Genomic DNA, 23,258 nt, shown 5'->3' with positions numbered 1-23,258 from the left:
TGACATTTATGGAGCAGTGATTAGTGGTGGTGTTTGTGATGATGATGATGATGGTGGTGGTGCGTGTGTTACTGTAGGCTCCGGCGGTAGAAGCAGGAGGCTGCTGCACGGCACACCCGTCGCTCACGGCCCCCTCCCGACTCTATTGCAGGTGGCTGGTATGGGCGGCGACAGTGTGACGTGTGCGGCAAGTCGCTCTCCTCCAAGTACGCGCTCCAGGTGCACATGAGGGACGTGCACACGGAAGCACGGCGCTACTTCACCTGCTCGCTGTGCAACAAGGTGTATGCCTCGCAGAACTCTTACAGAGTCCACATGAGCATCAAGCATCGCCAGCCTCAGCCTCAGCTCCCCCAGCAACAGCAGCAACAACAACAGCAACAGCAACAGCAGCAACAACTTCAGCAGCAGCAGCAGCAGCCAGCAGCAACAGGTCCCCCAGCATTTGATGCACCTCCCACAGCAGATGCAGCAGCAACTCCAGCAACACCAGGCACAGCAGCAGATAGGGTCGCTGGCTCTTATGGCACCCACTTCGCCCACCTCGCCCTCGCTGAAGCTCTCTGCCAACGCCACGATCCTTTCTCACCTGGGGCACCACCAGATGTGAAAGACGAATACTGTAAGTGGTACCGACAGCCCCGGGGTGTCTTGTGATTGATAGGCCTCTGTCTCTCTCTCTTTTTGTCTCTTGGTCGTTTTATGTATTGAGGGCCAGTTACCCCACCCACACTAGTGGCGGATGGGAAGGAGGAGGAGGAGGAAGTGGTATAAAAGCTAAAGGCCTGGACGCCCCTTTTCCCCTTCTTTTATCATTTCACCCCTGGCGTACGGCGTCGGCGCCAAACAGTGATACAAGTCATACAAGTATACAAGTCATCATACAAGTTTGTTTTCGAGGAGTAAGATGTGGAATTAAAACTTTTTAACAAGTTCGTGAAAACGAGGAAACTTTTGTGTGTCAGGACAGTAACTAAAAAAAAAAAAATAATAATAACAAAAAGGTGGAGGTTGTGATGATACTGATGATGACGACGATTGGGAGAGAGAGAGACACTCACAATGTTTCCGACGCTCATGTCTTGTCTGTTTGCCTGTCTGTCTGTCTGTCTCTCTCTGCCGGTTGCAGACATAAGAGCACGAACACACACACACACACACACACAGAGGTGGGCTGACGTAGCTGTTTTCTGTTTGCAGGAGAGGCGGGCTCTGGAGGAGTGGCGTGTCCGCTGTGTCGGGCTGTGGTGCCACACATGGAGCTCCCCACCCACCTCCGCCTCCACTCCCGTACACAGCGCCCACACGCCCACCACAACACCCAAGCCCTTCAGTGTCCCTTCTGTCTGAAGAAGTACTCCACTTGGAATTCCCTCAAGAAGCATAAGAGCGTGTACCACCGAGAGCAATCGTGGAATGCTCGTGGCTTCCAACGAATCTTGGAGCGGGACAGCCACGAGAACACCTGATAGGTGTGTGCTGGTGGTGGGTGGTGGTGGTATTGGTTGAGGAGGAGGAGGAGGAGGGGGGAGTGGGAGCTGCTAAGGTTGAGGGTGGCGGGGTTGCTGTGGGAGGAAGGGCCCATGAAAGATGTCCGTGGGGATTTGCATAGTTGTCAGTGTTTGGCGGACTCGTCATCACATCCTCTGCGTTCTCTCCTCTATGAGTTGATCCCTGGAGCAAAAGAAAAAAAAATTCATTATAAAACTTAAATATTTAAAACCTTTTTGACAAATGTTGCTGCTGCCGCCGCCGCCGCTGCCACTGCTGCTGGTACATCTTCATGCTCTCTCTCTCTCTCTCTCTCTCTCTCTCTCTCTCTCTCTCTCTCTCTCTCCAGTGTATTTCACTTGTCTTCTGTGTCACCACCTCGTATGTGAAGGTCAGAGGGCTCACAAGTGCCATGATTTATTAATGAAGTAATGCTTCTTTGCCCAAAGCATAAAATAATAATATTCCTAATACCATAAAGGGTTGTATCTGTCGGATGCAGCCGGGTGAGAGAGTAAATGGACTCTTCGTTTGCATTCTTTATATATACATAATTGATACATATATATATATATATGAAAAAGAAACTTGCGATTATATTAGATAAGTCTGTATGTATGTATGTATGTATGTATAGGATTCATACACATTTTAACTATAGTATTTGAATGCGAGATTTTTATATTGAAATATTTCCAGACAGCATTTGTATTTTAGTTTGTACCTTAACTGAATAAGACTCTTGAGTAACACCAATGCATGCGTTCTTCTCTGACGCATTAGTGAATTGCTAGTCGGCTTTAGCGAGAGCTCTGCTTCCTTTGATGTACGATATAATAATGATGATACTATTGATGATAATAATAACAACAACAACATGTAGTTAAAGATGCTTTGTATTGATGCTAGTGTAGCTCTAGTCCTACCTCAATAAATTTATCAACTATTTTGTCTATGTATTCCAAACTATGCATTATGTTTTATTTCTCCTCCCCTCCCGCCCCTCCATTCCCCTTTTACATTCACTGAACTCATTGAGCAATGAAAAATAGGAGATGAAGAAAAAATGCAGTGATCAATCAAAGGTTTTATCACTGATATCTATGTATCTCAATCTATTGCGTAGGGATATGATGCATGTTAATAATGTAGCCATGATATGGTGGTTGTGATTTGATATGGGTTGTTGTTGTTGTTGTTGTTGTGGGGTTCTTTCGATGATGATGATGATGATGATGAAGGTTGTGTTTGGGAGTCAGTCACTGAGGTTGTTGTGTCTGGTCACTTGCAGGGGCCGGTGTGGTGGCGCGGTACAGGGGTGGCGACTATGGTGCTGGGCATCGCGATTATGGGCGGGCGGGAGGCGGGGTTGTTGTTGGAGGAGGTGGAGGTGTTGGTGTTGGTGGTGGAGGAGGAGCAAGTATTGTGGGCGGCCGGGCGGAGGTCACCACGCCCTGGCAGTGCGAGTTCTGCCACAAGTACTATGGCTCCAACAACAGCCTAAGGAACCACCGCAGTGTCTACCACCGGGGGCAGGCGGCCTCTTCCTCCTCCAACTCATCCTCCTCCTGCTCCTCCGACTGCTCGCCCAAAGTGCCTGCCGCCGCCGCCCACGCAGCCGCCCTCTCGACTCCGGCTCTGGGAGGAGTGGGAGGGGGAGGAGGAGGAGGAGGTGGTGGTGTTGGTGCTAGTGCCAGGCCACTTGGCAGCGGTAGCAATCATCTCTCGCCCTGCAGCCGGTCCTCCTCCTCCTCCTCCTCTTCCTCGCTGGCTTTCCCTTCGTCGTCGATGCCCACCTCTCTCCTTGCCACGAGGAACGCCAGTGCCCACCAGGCCTTGCCTGCCCACCACCACCATCATCACCAACATCATCAGATGGCCAGGTTGACCTCGCAGGCCTATGCCAACGTGGTTCCGTCTTCGGGGTCACCTTCGTCAGCTTCGACAGCACTCACATCAATGCACTTTCCTGAACAGCCGAGTTAAACATATTTCTCTCTCTCTCTCTCTCTCGTTGACGAAGGGCGAATTCATGACAGGTAACTGAAATGTATCGGAAGATTTGAGCTCACAAAAACTTGCATTTTACTGATTTTAAATTCTTAAAAGCTTCCTGTCCAGTGTTCGTTATTCATATACATTCTCTCTCTCTCTCTCTCTCTCTCTCTCTCTCTCTCTCTCTCTCTCTCTCTCTCTTCCTCTTATCTCTCTACACACACACCACACAAACACAAACACACAACACCACACAACACACACACACACACACACACACACACACACACACACTTGATATGAGTATACTTCTGTCTTTTTATTTTTTTGTCATTTCGGAATATCATAGTCATCTCCAGCCTGTTTTAAGCCCTTATATGACCGTGAATGTAACATGAACAAATAAATCCTGTCCATAAAATGAAATTTAGTATTTCTCAGATTAGTTCCTGAAGTTGATGATGTTGAGCTTTTCTTTTCATTACACTTCATCTCACAAAAAGGTTGAGATAATTACATATAAATACACTTGCTACAGTAGATTCACAGCCGTTGCATTTGATGTCTAGGCCAGTCCCCTACGACGCTCCTCATTGGCTGTTCATAAGCCAATCATAGGGCTGGAAATTCTCAGGAGAGATGGAACATACATCCTGCCTATGTGAACTCTCGAAAGAGACCGAGAGTTTCCAGCCCTGTGGTTGGCTTATCAACAGTTGATCAGGTGCGTCGTAAGGGACTGGCCTAGACATCAAATGTACGGCTGATGTGAATCTATACTATAGTACTATATATGGGATGGGTGCTGTGAAATAACGCTGTCACATGGAGGTTCTGTTCTCTTCCTGATGGTGGAATTGTTTCGATAAAAGTTGTGTATAGTATGAACACAAAATATGAACTCTACTCCAGTTAGTATGACATCAGAAACTGAATAGTTTGCATTGCCAGGAATTGGAGTGAGAAATTATTACAAGTATTTATGCCTGGTGAGTTGCAGTTTCTCTGCAAGTAATGCAAGGTGAATTTATATGCCTTTCTGGAGAAAGAAAGGGCGTTGCAAATTAATGTTTTGTGTTGTCGCTTTTACACCTCGACGGAAACTAATCAAATGGTAGTCCTATGGGCTGTCTCAATAAAGGAAACGATTGATTTTGTACTCGTTTTTCTCTATCCTGTCTGGATGTGCCGTTTGCCCGAGAACTTGACTCATGTGACTCATTATGCTGTAATAAGTAGAGTATTAATCTTGGCTACCATTGCTAAGTATCTTGCTGTAGTAGAATCCAAGGTCTGAATTTTTGGGATCCAAAGAAATTCCCAGTTAAAAATATGCTTCATTTTGCCAGAGAACATTATTCTTACAATAATAATTGTGACTCATTGTGCTGTTCTAAGCATAATATTGATCTTGGCCACCTTTTCTAAATATGTTGTTTTAGAATGTGCCTCCTTTAGGCTGTGACCGGGATTCTATGCATAAGTGATAAAGGAAATGTAGGGACATGATCTGTCTCCATCTCACTTAAGAAAAGTATCGGGCATGCAGCAGTTATTTCCCTAATTGTCTCATTTTTTAATTAAATACAATTTTAGAAAATTGCCACATGAGTATCAGCATATATCTTGAATTCATAGAGCTGGATGACCTCATAGGTCCCAGCCCTTGGCCTTTTGGCCTAAACTCTATTTTCCATTTCATTCCAATATCATTATACCTAAGCGTGTGTCTATTGGAGAGATAGTTAAAGAACTTATGGCCAGATCTTGGACATAACAAAATATGTGCAGGCAGCATTTCCCCTTCTTAATTGGCTTATATTTGAGGATACTTTCACTGCTCTGTCCTTCAGTGGCGTGGTCGGTATGGTGTTGGCGTGCCACCTCCGTGGCCCCGAGTTCGGTTCTCGGGCATTCCATTGAGGAGTGAGAGATGTGTATTTCTGGTGATACAAATTCACTTTCTACGCGGTTCGGAAGTCACGTAAAGCCATTGGTCCCGTTGCTGAATAACCACTGGTTCTACGCAACGTATAAAACCATACAAACAAACAAACAAACTTACCGGTTCTGTTAGTTAAGTGTCATGTTTTAAGCGATGAGAGAACTTCTTTATTATTATCGAGGAATGGCCACTCTGTTTTTTTTTCATGATTATTCTAAAGAAAAGAAGAAAGAAATAGCCGAGGGATTTAAGGAATCTCGTTCTTGTCATTTTACAGTTTGTTCTGTTGGAAAAGGTGATCAGTTTAAAGTCAAACAAGTTCAATGAATGTCTTATCTTTGAAGAGATAGCGACTTGAGAATTTCATTCAGAAACATGGGAGCAACAGAAAAAGATAAAGGGAAATTAGACAAATTTATTTTCTTGCAAGTTAAATTAAAGTCGTATATTTGAAGAGAAAACGGCTTGAGAATTATATTAAAAACCGGTGGAGGAAAAAAATTGCCTGATTGATTTACTTGAAGTAATGAAATTCAAATGGCGACCATTTAAAAAAGCAGTAGATGCATGTAGGCATCAACAAAAGGAAAAGTGTTGTTATGCATATTGAGAGAGAGGGAGACAGTCTGCATGTAGCTCACTGCATTTTTCGTAGACCTTCGATAGAAAAATAAGCTTATGGAAATTCTTTTGTGGGTTTACATTAAGTGTAACCAAATAAGGAGAAAAGGTTGAGATCCAGGCTAAGGCTGAAGACACCGGTTAATGTGTTTGGAAATAGGAAATGTGAAGAAATATACAATTTCAAGAATGGTATGGTGAATTGAAGGAGAGTAAATAGGAAGAAATATACACTTTCAAGAATGGTATGGTGAATTGAAGGTAGGACGAATTTAAACAGGAGACTGATGCACAATTATAGAACAAGGGGACATATACAGGTATTAAGGGTAATGTTTGCGTGTCAAGTTGTAAGAGAGAAACTAAAGAACGGCACAATGTAAAAGAAAAGAAAAGAAAAAACAAAACAACTGGCAGTACTTCATTTAGAATATAACAGAGGTGAACAAGAACATCAGGTGTTAATAGGGTTTAAAAAAGCTAAAGTATTTTAGTTTATGTAATTTTACGGTTCTTGCTGTTGAGAAAGTCACATAAAAAATTAAGATGCTGTCTTTTAAACAGTGGAGGTTTTTTGCTTGACATTTGCTCTAATGGTTGAATACTAAAAGATTGCATAAGTTTGGGTGTGTGTGTGTTTATATATATATATATATATATATATATATATATATATATATATATATATATATATATAATATATTTATATATATTTATATTTATTATATATATATATACATCTATATATCTATATAAATATATATATATATATATTATATATATATATATATATATATATATATATATAATATATATGTGTGTGTGTGTGTGTGTGTGTGTGTGTGTGTGTGCGTGCGCGCGCGCGCGTCGCTTGCTTCGTGTTTTCCGCGAATTGTAGATCAGTTGAGACCAGTTGACTGTCGCATGAACGCAAGTGGCCCCGAATGAAGCAAGTGTGTAAAGCTATTAACTACGAAAATTATAATGTTGACCTGATACACGAAACCATAAACTTTTCAGTTTGTTAATCTTGGATCATACTTGACGGCAGAGACATATGCTGCCTCCCATTTACAGGAGATTCTCTCTCTCTCTCTCTCTCTCTCTCTCTCTCTCTCTCTCTCTCTCTCTCTCTCTCTCTCTCTCTCTCTCCACTTATGCACCTGTCATGTGAGGTAATTACCTATATTTTCGGGTGGTATTGATCCTTTTGACTTCAAATCAGCTCAGTGTTTAACACACACACACACACACACACACAACATTTAAGGTCTCTAATGTCTGTAATCAACGATATGGCTCTGCCGTATCCAGTCTTAGATTTATCAGCGTCTTGACCTTGAATGGAATGCAAGCCTCTCTCTCTCTCTCTCTCTCTCTCTCTCTCTCTCTCTCTCTCTCTCTCTCTCTCTCTAGAATTCGCAGAGCTGAAAGAAAAAAAAAAAAGAATTATTCCCCAGTTGTAATTTCCAAATAGGGCTGCGATTGAACTCCGTTGAAAGGTCTTCTTTTAATCTTTTCTTTTTATAATTATTCCCAAGGGCATTGCTCTCCAGTACCTTGCGACATTAGCTCGGCCCTTCTTAGGGCGCGATGTGTCCTCTCTCTCTCTCTCTCTCTCTCTCTCTCTCTCTCTCTCTCTCTCTGTGTGTGTGTGTACGGTAGTATGGATACGGAAGCCGTGAAAATAATTGATGGGAGATTAGAAATGGCAACTGCATTTTGCGGGTTATTTTAAGGATGAGTGTATGACAACCTGCATAAGAATAAACAAACAAACATGCTTAAGAATAGGAAGAGGAGATTCACAGATGACAACCTTCCTAAGAGGAGGAAGAGGAGAATCATAGATGACGACATCCCTAAGAGGAGGAAGAGGTAATTCACAGATGACAACCTACTTTAAGAGTAGGAAGGAGATTCACAGATGACAACCTTCCTTAAGAGGAGGAAGAGGAGATTCACAGATGACAACCTGCCTAAGAATAGAAAGAGGAGATTCACAGAACAAAAGAAAGTACGAAGGCGGCTGGATCTTTGCACAATGTTTGGTGGCTAAAGAATATATCAGGATGCACAGATAATTTTGCTTACCTCTTGTCGACAGTGTTGGAGTGTTTACTGCGGATTTTTATTTTTATTTATTATTTTTAGGTTTGTTATAAGAATAGATTGGGGATACGTAGTTTGGTTGGAAAGGGTTTTTCTGGAAAGTAGTGCATTTGAGGGGAAGAGACGTTAAAACGGAAGTTATACAACTGTCCAGAAAGCGTGAGATTCCTGTGCGTGTGTGCGCGCGCGTATGTGTCGCGAATATACATGAGTAAAATTGATTAGCATATGTTGCAAGAGAATAACCATTATCATAGGTAAAAATTTGCACTGGGACTACGAACTTTAAATATACATATATATATATATATATTATATATATATATATATATATATATATATATATATATATATATATATATATATATAGATATATATATATATATATATATATATATTATATATATATACTAGCTAAGCTGCAAACTTATTTTTTAACCACTTAAAAAACGAAAACATGGTCATAAAATGCTTGAGTATCAGGAAATTTTACTGATATTAGCCGTAGAATAATAACTTAAAACGTAGAAAAGCTTCAGTGGGGAAAGTGGCTGGGAAAGAAACTTGCGTATATACTTATGTTGTGCCAAAGAAATTGGAAACCCATTGTGCATTTTTTTTAGTAGTAAATTTTTTTTTTTTTAATAAAGATTGTTAATTAGACTGCATTCCGAGCCTGTCATGACGGAGGCAGTCATAAAAATGTTAGTAATGAAAAAATACTCTTGGTAGCATGAATCTTGAAACATAGAAACAAATCCAAAGTTATCAATGGCTACATATTAGGTTTACAAGCAAATCTCTATACACAGCTTTTGATTTCCCCCTTTCAGTCCCATAAGGGAAATCGAACTGGTTACCGAAAGCTCTCTGAAAAGATTAATTTTTAAAGATATCCATGTACCCATACGTAACTCATTGTGCAGGTCAATAATCAAAAGTTACATGTTGAGAATTAAGAAGAAATAAAAAGAAGGTGCGTAAAGTAGTTATGCATTGAAAACTTTGATCTCTCTCTCTCTCTCTCTCTCTCTCTCTCTCTCGTTACTTTATTCCACAACTTTTTTTTCGTTTTGTACAAAAAATGTTTGGTTTTAAATGTTCTCTTGAATGTTTTTTTATTTACTGAAGCACACTGGAAACTAAGGACAGGATTACATGTGAGGTGAAGTGGGTCTTAATGCTGTAACTATTGTAAGATCATTCCAAAATTAAAAGGACTTTGTCTGCCATTATATATGATGAAAAAAAAAAGAGAAAAGGAAAGTGGTTCGTCTTACGTGTTAATATTAATTTTTGAGACGACATTGACTGTCATGTGTTTTTTAAGGTAACCGAGAACATTTTCATATTTTTTGGATTTTTTTTATTTTTTTAAAATTTGTTTCTATTTTTTTTTTTTTTTGGGGGGGGGGGGGGTTTGGGGGGGGGGGGGGGGGGGGGCGGGGGGGGGGGTTAATGTGCGTGGGGTGGTTACCTTATGTTTGGTGAGATAAATTGAGGATAAGAACGACAGATTCTCATTAGCGAAGAGGATCATGGTATCTGTCTTATTTTATTTGAGCGCCTTAAGATAAATTCGTGGTGAGAGCCTGCCCATTATATCAGAATATTTTCCATCACTGAGAGTGACATTTTTCGTTTACCAGAGATTAAATCTTACTTTCCCCTCTGATTTTTTTCTGTCAAGAACAAAAAATTTTCCGTGTCTTCATGAGTTATTAAAGGTCTTCTTTCAAGATAGAACCGAATTGCCTGCGCTTGATATTGTGTCGGTAACATCTTTCGAAATTTGTCGAGTTAATTTCGAACTAGTGGATAGTTCTTCCGGCCCCATCATCCTTACTCTAGAGAGAGAAAAAAATTGAAGGATCTTGTATGAAGCGACAAAGTCGTGGACATACAGGGGGGGAAATATTTCATTTTTGACATTACGCATCGATGACTGCTTCATATGCATACTTGTCTTACTGAAATATTTGCTCTTTAGATGATTACACTACTAGAGGAAAATGTTTTTGTAAAAATATTTTGTGTGGATGAATTGACGGTGTTCAGGAAGAAGTGTTTGTGTGGTGTTCTTGTTGGTGACTTGTTCAGTGTGCGGTTGACGTTGCGTTGTGTGAGAGAGCAGTACTACTGCAGTAGACGTAGTGCCATCAGATGGTGCACTTTTTAGATCTAGCTGGTGTCATTCATGCATGGTGGAGCAGTAGCCCTCCACAGAGATTTGCTTAAGTATTAAAAAAAAAGAGAATGATGGAGGTTGACTTTAAAAGAGGCCAGTTGATGTCGTCGACTGAAGAGAGTTTATGGCTGGAGGGTAACCGTGGGCGTCTCGTGTTGCAGGTGGGGTGTCGGTGGGCGGCTTGACTCCCGCCTTTACCCCCGGATACTCCCCTGAGGAACCCCCAGCCATGTCCAGCAGCAGCAGCAGCAGCAGCAGCAGCAGTTGCAGCATCATGAGCAGCAGTGGCCTCAGCATTCTGAGCAGTAGGGGGAACCACTGTGGCACCACGCCGGGAGCACCAGCCCTGATGAGGGGTCCGCTTCCTAACGCTGCCCTCACAATGAGGGCTTCCAACTCCATCATGACCACGTCGTCGTCGTCGTCTTCGTCATGCCCCATTTCGGCCCCATCCGCGGCCTCTCCCCCTTCCTCCTTCTTAGTCAGCGGAGGGCAGGCCGCGGCGGCAGCTGCTGCTGCAGCAGCAGCCGCGGCCCTCGCGGGGCACATGGGCCTGTCCCCACCGCCTAGTCAGGGGACTGTCGCTTGCCCTTACTGTCACAAGCTGCTGCGCTCACACTCAGGCCTCAAGACGCACATACGGGATCAGCACACCACCAACACCCAGGTGGTGTGCACCATTTGCCACAAGTCCTACCGCAACCAGAACTCCCTCAGCAATCACATGAGCCTCTACCACAAGGGCAGCAACGGCCCCGGCGGTCACGTCGTGAACCACCCTCATCCCCCGCCTCCCACTCAGCTCTAAGAAGCAGAGGAACAAAAGTACCTTGAAGTAGTATGTAAATAGTACCTCGGAAAGACAAAACACTAAAAAACCAAAAAATGCTTCCACCGCCTGATGAAGTATTACAAGTATATATATATATATGTGTGTGTGTGTGTGTGTGTGTGTGTTGTGTGGTGGGTTTGCGTGGGTGTACGTGTCTGGAAGAGGAAAGAGAACGAGAGGTTGGGAATGCTTGGAAGGGTGGAAGTGGCTGTCCTTTGGATTAAAAAGGGGTTCTAGGTCGAAAATGAGCGAGCAAGCGAGTGAGCGAGTGAGAGAGAGAGAGGGAGAGAAAGAGAGGGCGGCACGCGAGAAAGGAGGAAGTAATGCGTACTGATAGGATGTGTTGTTTGTTGCAGAAGTGTACCGGCTGTTTGGGGACGGGCTAGGGGCGGCGCCCGTGTCGGGAGGACGGGGCGCCAGATTCGAGTGTCCTGTGTGTGGCAAAGTGTTGAGCACCAGTCATGGCCTGCGCAGACACATAAATGACAGACACACTGTCCACCTGACCTCATACCGCTGCTACGTCTGCCACAAAGAATACCGCACTCCAAATAGTCTACAAAATCATATCTATGTATACCACAAAAGAGAAGGAAAAAGCTGAGGGTGAGTGTACAAGTAGGAGTGGTAGTTTCAACGCCTTGCAGCCTCTTGTAGCCAGAGCCGTAGTAGTGGCATGCCCTGTAGACAGACCATGATGATCATGATGATGATGATGATGATAGAGAGAGAGAGAGCTCTCCTCCTCCTCCTGCACCTCCAAACCCCCCCGCCACTTGACCATTTCCTTCTCTCTTGCAGAGAACAGCCAGGGTCGCTTAGAGTGTCCCCATTGCCACAAACTGTTGAAGGGCACAAGTCTACGCAAACACCTCGAAGACATGCACACAGTTCATCTGACATCTTACGAGTGCAAGATCTGTCACAGACACTACCGAACTCCCAACAGTCTGCAAAACCACAGTAGTCGTTACCATCGACGCCACCGCCAGGAAACCTTGGGCCCAGAAGTCGAAGCACTGCCATTTCCCCAAAGCCCTGTGCCCTCCCCAGTGCCCCAGCCCCTCTCCAATCTCTTGGCCGCGGCGGCTGCCGCCGCCGCCGCCCGAGCGACTTCCTCCACACATATCAGCGGTTCGCGATCGTTGGGCCTGAGTAACGGAGCCATGTCTTTAGTCCCTTTACCTCCCCCCCATCCGGTTCCTGCTCTTCCGCTCCCTCCGTCAGAGAGTCACCAGAATGTTGCTGAAAAGCTCCACAGCTTTTCAGACAACTACAACTAACGAGGAGCAGCAGAAAGATGGAACGGAACTGTCGCGGAATGAATGACTTAAGTATTAGAAAGAAAATTGCATCTGTGTAAAGGATTGTGATCTTACCTTCTTCTGGTTAGCGCATGTTCTTCTCTATGAATAAAGTGCCATCATTCAAAATGTATAGTTAAGCCGGAGAAGTTGTTTTCTTTTATCATTTTTGGTGCCAACTAACCTACTACACCCACCCAGCCCCCCAATATCAATGACAGCCGCCCACCCCTGCTAGTGACTTATGGAAGCATGGCGGCCTTGGGTCAAAGATGAGATTGTAACGGCAGTATTTTTCTTTTCCTGTTGCAGGGAAGCCCAGCATTCTGTACACGCCCGTTGAGTGCCCTCTATGTAAGCGTCGCTTCTTCAATAAGTATTCAGCCAAAAGACACATGATTCAGGCTCATGGCGAGAATCGGTTTCACACTCGGCCCTATGCCCGGGCAGACCCCGGCTGCACCTCCACGTTCAGTGCAGCCTTACAGGCAATGGGTGTTGGGTATTCTAGTGTTGGGGCATCGGTCAATGACGTTCATCGTCACCAGTCGGTTACAAAATCTCGGTCGTCTTTCGTTCAAGAGGGTGGTGCGCCTTACCCTCCTCCTCCTCCTCCTCCTCCTCCTCTTCCAATTTGGTGCAGTCGGGTGGTGGTAGTAGTAGTAGTAGCCAAGGCTTCAGTGGATCCCGTCACAATGTTCTCGAACAGCAACAGCAGCACCGCCACCTCCAGGGATCCAGTGCTGCCTCCGTCGCTGCGGCTGCTGCCGTTGCTGCTGCTGCTGCTGCAGTATGCGGTGCCAATACCAATACCTCCTTGAGAAGTCATTCCCATGACCTGGGTGGTGGAGCAGCCACAGCCCCCGCCCACCAACCACTCTTGCACAATCTCCTCAACAATGTCACGGTTCCTTCGCCCTCATCCTCTTCATCGTCATCTTCCTCGTCGTCGTCGTCCTCGTCGCAGCCTTTGGCATTGGCACCGGGCTCTCTGAACAGGTCGGGGCACTTGGGGCACGAGTCCTCTTCCTCCTCCTCCGCCCCGGGCGGCCCCTCTCTACCTCCTCCTTCGCTGGCGCTTCCTCATCATTTGTCGGTCGGGTCCTCAAGGAACGCGTCCGCGTCCCACGACACCGCAGTGTCCTCAGCAACATCGGCCTCATTGGCTCCCACATTCTCGTCCTCGCAAAACCTGTGATCGTGTCACTCCTACAACACGTTTATTGAATAGTATTATGAACCTTTGAACAGCTTACAAAAAAAAAGGAAAGCTTTTTTGGGGGTGTCAGTGGGACGGAAAAAAAAAGAAAGAAACTGATTAGACTCTCGCTCGTAAGTGTTAGCAAAGGTGGAAAAATGGGGTTCAATAAAGGACTGTTTGTTGAGATGCAATGGTGTTGATTAATCGTGCTCCTCGAGACCATTCTCCCCCTCCCCCTCTCTCTACCCTATTCTACTTTACTCTACCCCCACCCCCCCAAAAAAAAAAGTGTTCTCCTTGTCCCTCTTTCCGCAAAAATCTCCTCCAGTGCCACAACGTGGTGGCTTAGAAACATGTGATAAAGGCTACACACGCCTCTGCAATTTTACATTATGTCATTGTATACGATTATGATTAACTGGTGCCATAAAACTTTTATGTCATTTATTTTAATTTAATGAGAAAAAAATACGAGAGACCTTTTGTACTGAGAGTTTTTATTTAAGTTAGAGATGCATTTTATTTTTGATTTTCGAAGTCGACATGGCTTCCTCCCCTCTGTCTCTGAAAGGAAATAGATTTAGTTTTGTAGGACCGTCATTTGTAGTTCATTAGACTTGCTGAGGTAGACATATTGATCTCTTGATTTTAGTATTAAGTCAGACGTAGAAGCAATTTATGTTTGTATTGTACATGTATCTAGTTTGTGATAATAAAAATTTCAGACACGAAAATGGTTCTTTGTGAATCTCCCCTTCACTCGCTTGACCTTATTTTGTGTGTTTGTGGTGGTGAGAGGGGGAGGGGGAGGGGGGGTCCGTGTAGCGTAGCTCTGAGTGTGGTGAATGCCCGAGAGAAAAAAAACGGTGAATTGGGTTATCAGAATATAAGCATTCTAATTTTAAAAATTTAAAAAAAGTGAATTGGGTAATAAGAACCTAACCATTGTAATTTCCATTGTAATCTCCAAGTATAGGTTTTTATCCACCTACCACTTATAACTCAAAAAGAAATGTAAAGTTTGCGTGTGATGTCACTTTTATATTTTTCAACTTATTTTTGTCTGTACTTCCATGACCCTTAGGAATGTGTTCATTCGCATTGATAACAGTACATGCTTCTACCACAGCTCTTATAATACTGATTAATGTGGAAATGTGGACATCCTTGTGTTGCTGTCACGGGCTATCCTTAGGGGTCGCCGAACATTGTGTAGAGGCAGAAACATATGAAGAACAAAAATAATGTAAAGAATCACCAGTATAACTCAAAAAAATTTATATATATATATATAATATATATATATATATATATAAATATATATAGATATATTATATATATTATATATATATATATAATATATTAGATGCATAGCCTACAAGAATTAAACCAATTATTTTATTTATCTTGAGGATGAAGAGTCAAGGTTATTTCAGCTGTTTGTGGAAATGTCGACCACCTCTTTGGGAGTTGACCGAAGGGTTAGGGGAACGATTGGAAAAGGAAAGACGCTTGGTACTCACCTTCAGTCGTTTTGTTGGGATTATGAAAATGATAACTTATAGGGTAGGGAAAGGCCATCTCTCTCTCTCTCTCTCCTCTCTTCTCTCCCTCTCCCTCCTCTCGCTCTTCCTGTCTCTCTCTTCTCGTATATATCTATATATATATATTAATATATGATAGATAGAATGTACATATATAATATATATAGTAATATTAGTGATATATAATTATATATAGACAGGAAATATATGTATATATATATATATATATATATATATATATATATATATATATGAATAACTGATCACGAAATATATAACTTTATATATAAATACCTACACAAACATACACACACACACACAACAACACACCACCACACAACTATTACTATATATTATTAATATCAATATTATATATAATATAATTTTTTATTCACATACATTTACAATTGTTTAATATATGTATGTAATATATATCACATACACGTGTATATATAATATTATATATATATATATTTAATATTATATATATATTATATTATATATATATTATAAAAAATAAAAGAAAATGTTTCATGTTACTCATATGATGCAAGATGAACTGCATCCATTATATGGGATATTAATGTTCAGTGGTATCGAATGTTGTACAGTGCTGTTTGAAATATTGCAAAGATTCCCAACCAGATGACGTATTTATGTACTAAAGAATTGGAAATTGAAAATAAGCACAACAGTTCTAGGATATATATTGTTATTCAGTATTACAACGGATCGGTTCAACTTTAACTTAACTCTCTCTCTCTCTCTCTCTCTATCTCTCTCTACTTCTCTCTCTATCTCTCTCTCTCTCTCGTCACACACACACGCAAGTTGACAGCAAGTTGGCAAATAAACCAGCGTTATTTTAGTTTTGTTGAAGAATCCAGGCGGATTCGGTTGAAATCTAAGGACAAGCAAACCCAGATTTAACTAACCCCCGCACTCTCTCTCTCTCTCTCTCTCTCTCTCTCTCTCTCTCTCTCTCTCTCTCTCTCTCTCTCTCTCTGTGTGTATTAAATATTTCCTGTGATGGAAGCGTTGTGAGTGTGGTGAATGATTACCACACTTTCAGCGTTAAAGCGCAATTATCCTCTGTGTTTATAATACAGGGAGAATTAATATTTTTATTACAGTGAAAATGAATAACCTAACAGTAACAACAAGAGCGAATCACCCTCACCAGAACAAAAAAGTGATTAAAGAAGAGCCAACCTTCCATGGACGCATCACAGCCAGCGGCGCAACACTTCTCATTATGCTAATGGTGTCCTGGTAATTTTAAAATAATGATAAGGAATAATTGTTAAGGACTCAGAGAGAGAGAGAGAGAGGAGTTTGTGTGGCGTGTGAGATTCTGACGGTGCTCCTCCTTGCAGGCGGCCTTGGGAGGTCGTCGTGGTCGCGTGGCACTGCCGTTGGAGGAGGAGGGGGAGTGGCCACCGTCGGCGTTGGCCTGCATTCGCTTCCACCAGGAGAAAACGGTGACCACATCACACTTCACACATCATCATCATCATCATCCACATCAACCCCCGCGACCCATTGCAAAACGTCCGCCGCCGCTCTCGCTCACCCGCAATTTCATCCGTCGCCTAGCGGTGTCACGTCTTTGCCGCGCCCCGCTCTCCCTTCGGGAGTTTGTAGCGGAGGAGGAGGGGGCGTAGATACGGGGAGTCTGACTAACGCCCACGGCGTTGGGGTCGTTGTGGGAGGGGGAGGAGGAGGAGGAGGGGGAGGAGGCTTCGCATATGTCGGCGACGAGACTTGCGTTTGCCCTCACTGCGGGAAGTGCCTGAGAGACAAGTACAAAGTTCGGAGACACATCGAAGACGTGCACACGCCCTCCTCCCACAGCCACCAGTGCACACTTTGCCACCGGCGGTACAAGACGCGCAACACCTTGCAGAACCACATGAGCATCTATCACAGGCACCAGAAGGACTTCAGAAACTCGAGCGCCCCTTCGCAGTCTTCCTCCGCCGAGACGAGACTGGGAAACAAATCCCCCTCGACCTTGGCCTATTTCAATCATCACCCGTTCACAATGAGTGATCAGAAACAGTGATCAAACGATACAAATAAAAATGACACAAATGAAAGAGTTATGTATAGAGGCCGTCGGTCGAGTGGGCTTTTTCACTCTGCGTAAGAGGTTCTGTAAATAATAGTTTGGGTCGCAAAACTGATTTGTATTTGACCTTCTTGGATGAGGTTCTTGGTTGCTCAACGCAGTCCTTATCAGGAAAACAAGATAGATTCAAAAGCATACTGTACAGGATATAAATCCAAGCCCTTATAACTTTTTATCTGTTTATCAGCTTTTTATTGAGTTTTTTTTTTTTTTTTTAATGAATTACGAAGTATATATTTCTGTTGAAGAAAACCGAAGGATTATCAGAAAAATGCTTCAGGTTCAGAGGTTAAGATTTACACTGAAGAACTCGCTTGATTATTGAATTGTGTGGCTTAACCTTTTCCATCATCATCGTTGCTTTTAATCATTATTTTTACTCTTTCCTAAAAAAAGAAAAGAAAAAAAATTCAGACATATGTAACATGTTTTCAAAATCCTGCAATCACTCAAAATTGTCTATCCCCTCCTGTTTCTCTATCTATCTTTGTGTTATGGTTTGGTAAAATAAAAAAAAGAGAAAATCGCACGATATCTATTATTATTATTATTTATTTATTTATTTTGCCTAAACTGCACCGAAGCAGCACTACAGCCTTTTTGCCATTGCTTTGAAATTTCCTTGAAAGCGAAATTATTATATTTAAAGTAAAGGGTGGTCAATGACAAGCAGATCTGCATGCATGTACAGACACGCTATATATAACATATATATAGACATATGTCTGTGTGAATTTCTTTGTCTTTCTGTGAGCGTTTGTTGCTGGAAGGAAAAATAGCTATAAGATGTCAATGATAACATCTGCAAGGAATGTGAGACAACCAAGTTCAAGCTGTGAAGGCAGGTGTGGGCAAGTGTAACGGTATAAGGGGAGGAGGAAACAAGGAAGATGGAGCAGGGAATATGAATAAGGAAGTCATTGGTTTATTATTTAAATATAAATAATTGGTGTCGGTAACGTGACAGAAGAAGCGAATCACAGAATGAGTAAAGCAAGGAAAGCAACTTGGTATGTACTGAATTTGAAAAAGAGACTCGTTCTGTTTTATGGAGGCGAATTATGGTGGGTGAATGCGAATGGTTGAAAGAGGTCGAATCTGTGGACCTGAATTGTCTGCCAGGTATCTGTGGCACGGGAAGCATTTCCAGGAACGTTCAGAGTGGAGGTGCTTACAAGTGGTAAACAGTTAGCGTAGGTTAAAGGATGATTGTCCATATTTTAAGTTGTTGTGGCCATGCGGAAAGAATGGACGGCGACTGGTTGGCAAGAAGAATAGGGGGCGAGAGAGAAACGCTTGAAAAAAAAAATGGGAAAGAAAGATTTGAAAAGAAAGAGAGTAATTACAGAAAGCGTGAAAGTGCTTTTAAGGAGTAAGTGAATGGTGCACATTCCATAGTCGTGTTTGATGTTCTGCTGATGATCTTTCAGTAGGTACAGGTAGTAGCTTATGTTGGGAGAGTTTTTGCACTGTGTTCATTTACAGTGAATGTGGACACGACCGCTCATTTTTTTTTTTTTTTTTTTTTTTTTTCTGCTTCGGGATGAAGTGATCATGTGTGTGTGTGTGTGAGTATTATATATATATATATATATATATATATATATATATATATATATATATATATATATTGTATATATATATATATATATATGACAAAGTTATAAATATATCTGTATTTAAACTTACTTTTCTAATAATTTTTAAGATGTCTTTCCCATTCTACGACCTTTCACATATAGTACAATACAGTTTATTTTTGTACAAATTTTCTGTTCAAATATGACTGAATAATTCATAAATAAATATATATATATATATATATATATATATATATATATATATATATATATATATATATCATTTAATATTTTTACACCAGGAGTATCTCAACACCAGGAGTATCTCAGCGTGAAAAGCTTCATCACAATTGATCCTATCTCCTCATCCCTCTGCCTTATTTATAATCCTGTCATTGGCATGACCGACACAGTAGGAGTGACATTTTTTTCTGATTTCCATCTCTTTTATTATCTGGAATTTTATTATCTGGAAGGGAGAAGGGTCGGGCGGGCTGAGGACAGTTTGGGGAGGGTGTGTGTGTGTGTGTGTGTGTGCGTGTCCGTGTTGGACTGACAGGGGCGGTGTTTCTCTTTTCCTTTGCAGAGTGGGTGCGATGTGGCCAGTGCAACAAGGTGCTGGGCGGGCGGCGGAGCCTCAAGCAACACGTGGCTTGCGTGCACGCCCCCGTCGCCTCTCCCGGATACGAGTGCAAATACTGCCACAAAGTCTATAAGAATAAGCACACGCTCTTTAGTCACATAAGCCAGTACCACAGGTACTCCAACACGAAACATCATCACCATCATCATCAGCAACAACAACAACATCATCATCAACACCAACACTTTCATCAACCACAACAACGTCCCCACCAACTTCAGCACCAACAACAAGTGCGACAACACCTCCTCTCTCTGAACGCCTCTAATCCTTCCTCGTGCAGCTCCTCCAGCTCTGCAGGGCCTAATCCTACTTCGGTCTCCTCGCTTCTTCTCTCGCAGCAGCTTCACTCGACGTCTGCGGTGGGGATGCATCAACCACCTCCACCACCGCCACCCTCCCTCTCCCACACTGTTGGTGCTTGCGTTGACTCCACCTCACTGACGACCTTAGGAAATTCGGCAGCAGACGTTGACACGCTGACGAGTCTGCTATGAGCGTCTTGCGTTGATTTCTTCAGTTGCAAACGCTTCCCGAATCGGACAAGTCTGCTATGAGTGTCTTGAATGATTGATTTCGTTTTTTGCAAACTCCCCCGAGTTTGACGAGGCTCCTATGAGTGTCAAAAGTTAATTTCGTCAATTGCAAACTTTTCTCGAGTTACCTGCAATGGTTCGTATATAGGGTTCTCCGTAGAGCAGTGCCATCTCAGGGCTCTGGAATAGATGTCAACTCTTTATTTTGGCGCTGATATTTTTATTAGCCAATTTGTTTCGGGCCGTCAAAGCGCCAAGCGCTACGAATGCTGTCCTTCATTTTGGGTAATATACTGAATTTTGACAAACTGTTCCTTGCAGTGCTCGCGATTGTTTGCGCGCATGTGTGTGTGTATCTGTGCGTGCGTGTGTGTGTGTTTGTCATAAGCTATGGATACGTTGGAAGGTTGTGGAAAGTTCCTATAGTATATAGCTACTCGATTACATTCATTCTCAGCTTTCACGTTTTCTGCCACACGGTATTATAAGAGCTGTCACGTTTTAAAATGAAACTTTATATATTCTCAGAACATGTCCTGTATCAGATTTGAATTGTTGATATTATATTGACACGTTTTAAAATGAAACATTATTCATTCTGAGAACTTGTACTGTATCAGAATGGAATTAATATATTGACTGTTTTAAAATGAAACTTTATTTATTCTCAGAACATGTCCTGCATCAGAATGGAATTGTTGATAAATCGACACGTTTTAAAATGAAACTATTCTCTGATAACTTGTACTTTATCAGAACGGAAATTAATATATTGACTGTTTTAAAATGAAACTTTCTTTACTCTCAGAACATGTCCTGCATCAGAATGGAATTGTTGATAAATCGACATGTTTTAAAATGAAACTTTATTCTAAGAAACATGTACATTATCATCGAAAGGCGTCGTGACCTTAATGATGATAAATCGTTTATGTATTTCCTCACCTCTCATGGTAGATGGCGTTCATTGAAATATTCGTCCGCATGGGAAAAAATATACATTACGACGCCTTGGGCCTGTGGTGGGATTAGGCATTCAGATGAACGTTGCTCAGGCGTGCTGAAGATTCTCTCTCTCTCTCTCTCTCTCTCTCTCTCTCTCTCTCTCTCTCTCTCTCTCTCTCTCTCTCTTATTTGTTCCTTTGTTTTGGGAGGATTGCCAATTTTGCTGATGTTTTGCTTTACACGGAATCGCTTGCTTTTCGCATTACAGCTTTTGTTTATTCCGCCGTCACATTGTTATTATTCCATTCAAGAGCTCTTATGAATGGCGCCTTGAGTTGATTGCTCTGCATGTATTTTATTAATTATTTAGATTTTTTTTTGCTCCCCCTTTGTGGAATGCACATTTCTACTTTTTGCGTGTATGCACGCAGGCGAACGTTCGTACTTACGTTCGTTCGTTCGTGTTTTTAGTTTTCTGGAAAGGAAAACTATTGTGCCGGCTTTGTCTGTTCGTCCGCACTATCTTCTGTCCGCACTTTTTCTGTCTCCCCTCAGATCTCAAAAACTTCTGAAGCTAGAGGGCTGCAAATTGATATGTTGATCTTCCACCCTCCAACCATCAAACATTCCAAATTGCAGCCCTCTAGCCTCAATAGATTTTATTTTATTTAGGTTAAAGTTATCCATAATGTTGTGTCTGGCAACGCAACAACACAGGCCACACCACGGCCGGCTGAGAGTTTCATGGGCCGCGGCTCGTAGTGCAGGACACCGAGGCCACCAAAAGATAGTACTAGATCTATTTTAGCGGCCTTGATTATAAACTTACATAGAAAACGCGATTTACTTGTTTGTCTATCTGTCTATGAATCTCTTCTGTGTCTCTGGTGCGTTCCTGGCACTGACAGCGATGTTGTATCGTTGCAGGGATGCAGATGCCGGGACGTAGCCCCCTCGTGTATATCCCTGTGCTGTGTCCCTTCTGCGGGAAGAAAATCAGTAACAAGTACAATCTGAAGACCCACGTCCGAAACATGCACCCCGAAGGCCTGGCCCTGGACGTGGCCGCCCTCGACGAGATCTTTTAGCATTGAGCGCCTCTTTCTTCGTTTCCTTCTGCCTTCCTTCCTCACTTGTTTCACTTCTTTTCTTACTTACTTCCTCTTTTGGCATTGAGCGGTCCTTCCTTAGCTTTCTCCTTTCTGACTGTGACTGACTTCCTGTCTTCGTTACATTTTTACATCTTCCTGCTGCGTCATCTTCTGTCACCCCAGATCTCAGTTTCTGTAAACACCAAGGCCTTGTTTTGATCTCAGTTGAGGACTTTCTTTTCGTTCTATGCCGGTGTTTATATATATATATTATTATCGTCCTTTTCTCCATAATAGCGTTACAAACTAGCTCAAAATATAGGTTAAAAAGTTGCTTGCTTGAAGGCGACTTGAAACGCTTAACCCTTCCGCTCCCCGCTCGTCTCAACGGTCTTGATACGAAAAAATGCTAATGCGTGTTGCAGAGCAGACGAAGGAATCAAAGAAAGCGGAATGTTACAAAGTGAAAAGTCTTGATTCTGACCACTAACTCATTCACTAAAATCCAAGAGATGAAGCATCATGAAACCACACCACCCTGAGCTGACTTGGCCCAATCCTTTTATTTATTTATTTATTGATTTCATCTGTGAGAGATTGCATGATGTCCTTTTGTGATCTGACAGTAGAACCCATTTTGCATTGGAACTTTGATCGGAATGATTTAAGTGATAAGACCCGTTGCTGTTGCTGCTGCTGCTGTTGCTGCTGTGACTGCTGTGACTGCTGCTGCTGCAGAGATGCTGTCAAAGGTTAAAGATAAGGAATATGATGATAATAATGATGATGATGATGGATAAAGGCGACGTAAATCCAGAGTGAGTTCAAGCAACGGTGTATTATTGAAGTAGTTAGCCATACGTAATGGTAATGCAAATGTTTCCTGACCCCCTTTAGTAATGATCCTCTGATATATTTTTATTTATTTTTTTATTTATTTTTTGTTATGTTGTGCTGCCTGTCTTTATGAGAAACCATCAGTAGTGGGTAAACCCTTTAGGGTAGCTTTTGCGAATTATTATATAGAGGCAGATGAGGAGGAGGAGGAGTAGGAGGAGCAGGAGGAAGGAGGAAGAGAGGGAGAGACAGAAAGAAAGAG

General features: G+C 42.4%; 1 protein-coding gene across 29 annotated transcripts in view; it reads left to right on the top strand.

Moving 5' to 3' along the window:
- The window catches only part of LOC135207482 (protein abrupt-like), a 322,624-nt gene that overhangs the window by 65,378 nt on the left and 233,988 nt on the right, over positions 1-23,258 (top strand). For 2 of the 29 annotated variants that reach the window (XM_064239258.1, XM_064239255.1), the window contains exon 6: positions 16,610-17,891. The exons of 18 other annotated variants lie outside the window; for them this stretch is intronic. In XM_064239258.1, coding sequence (XP_064095328.1) covers positions 16,610-17,298 — 689 coding nt within the window. In that variant the 3' untranslated portion in view covers positions 17,299-17,891. 9 more of the 29 variants (XM_064239270.1, XM_064239265.1, XM_064239267.1 and 6 more) reach the window with 9 other exon arrangements.

This window comes from Macrobrachium nipponense, chromosome 32 (assembly GCF_015104395.2).
Source record: "Macrobrachium nipponense isolate FS-2020 chromosome 32, ASM1510439v2, whole genome shotgun sequence".
Classification (NCBI taxonomy): domain Eukaryota; kingdom Metazoa; phylum Arthropoda; class Malacostraca; order Decapoda; family Palaemonidae; genus Macrobrachium; species Macrobrachium nipponense.
This window is presented reverse-complemented; position numbering and strand designations above follow the sequence as displayed.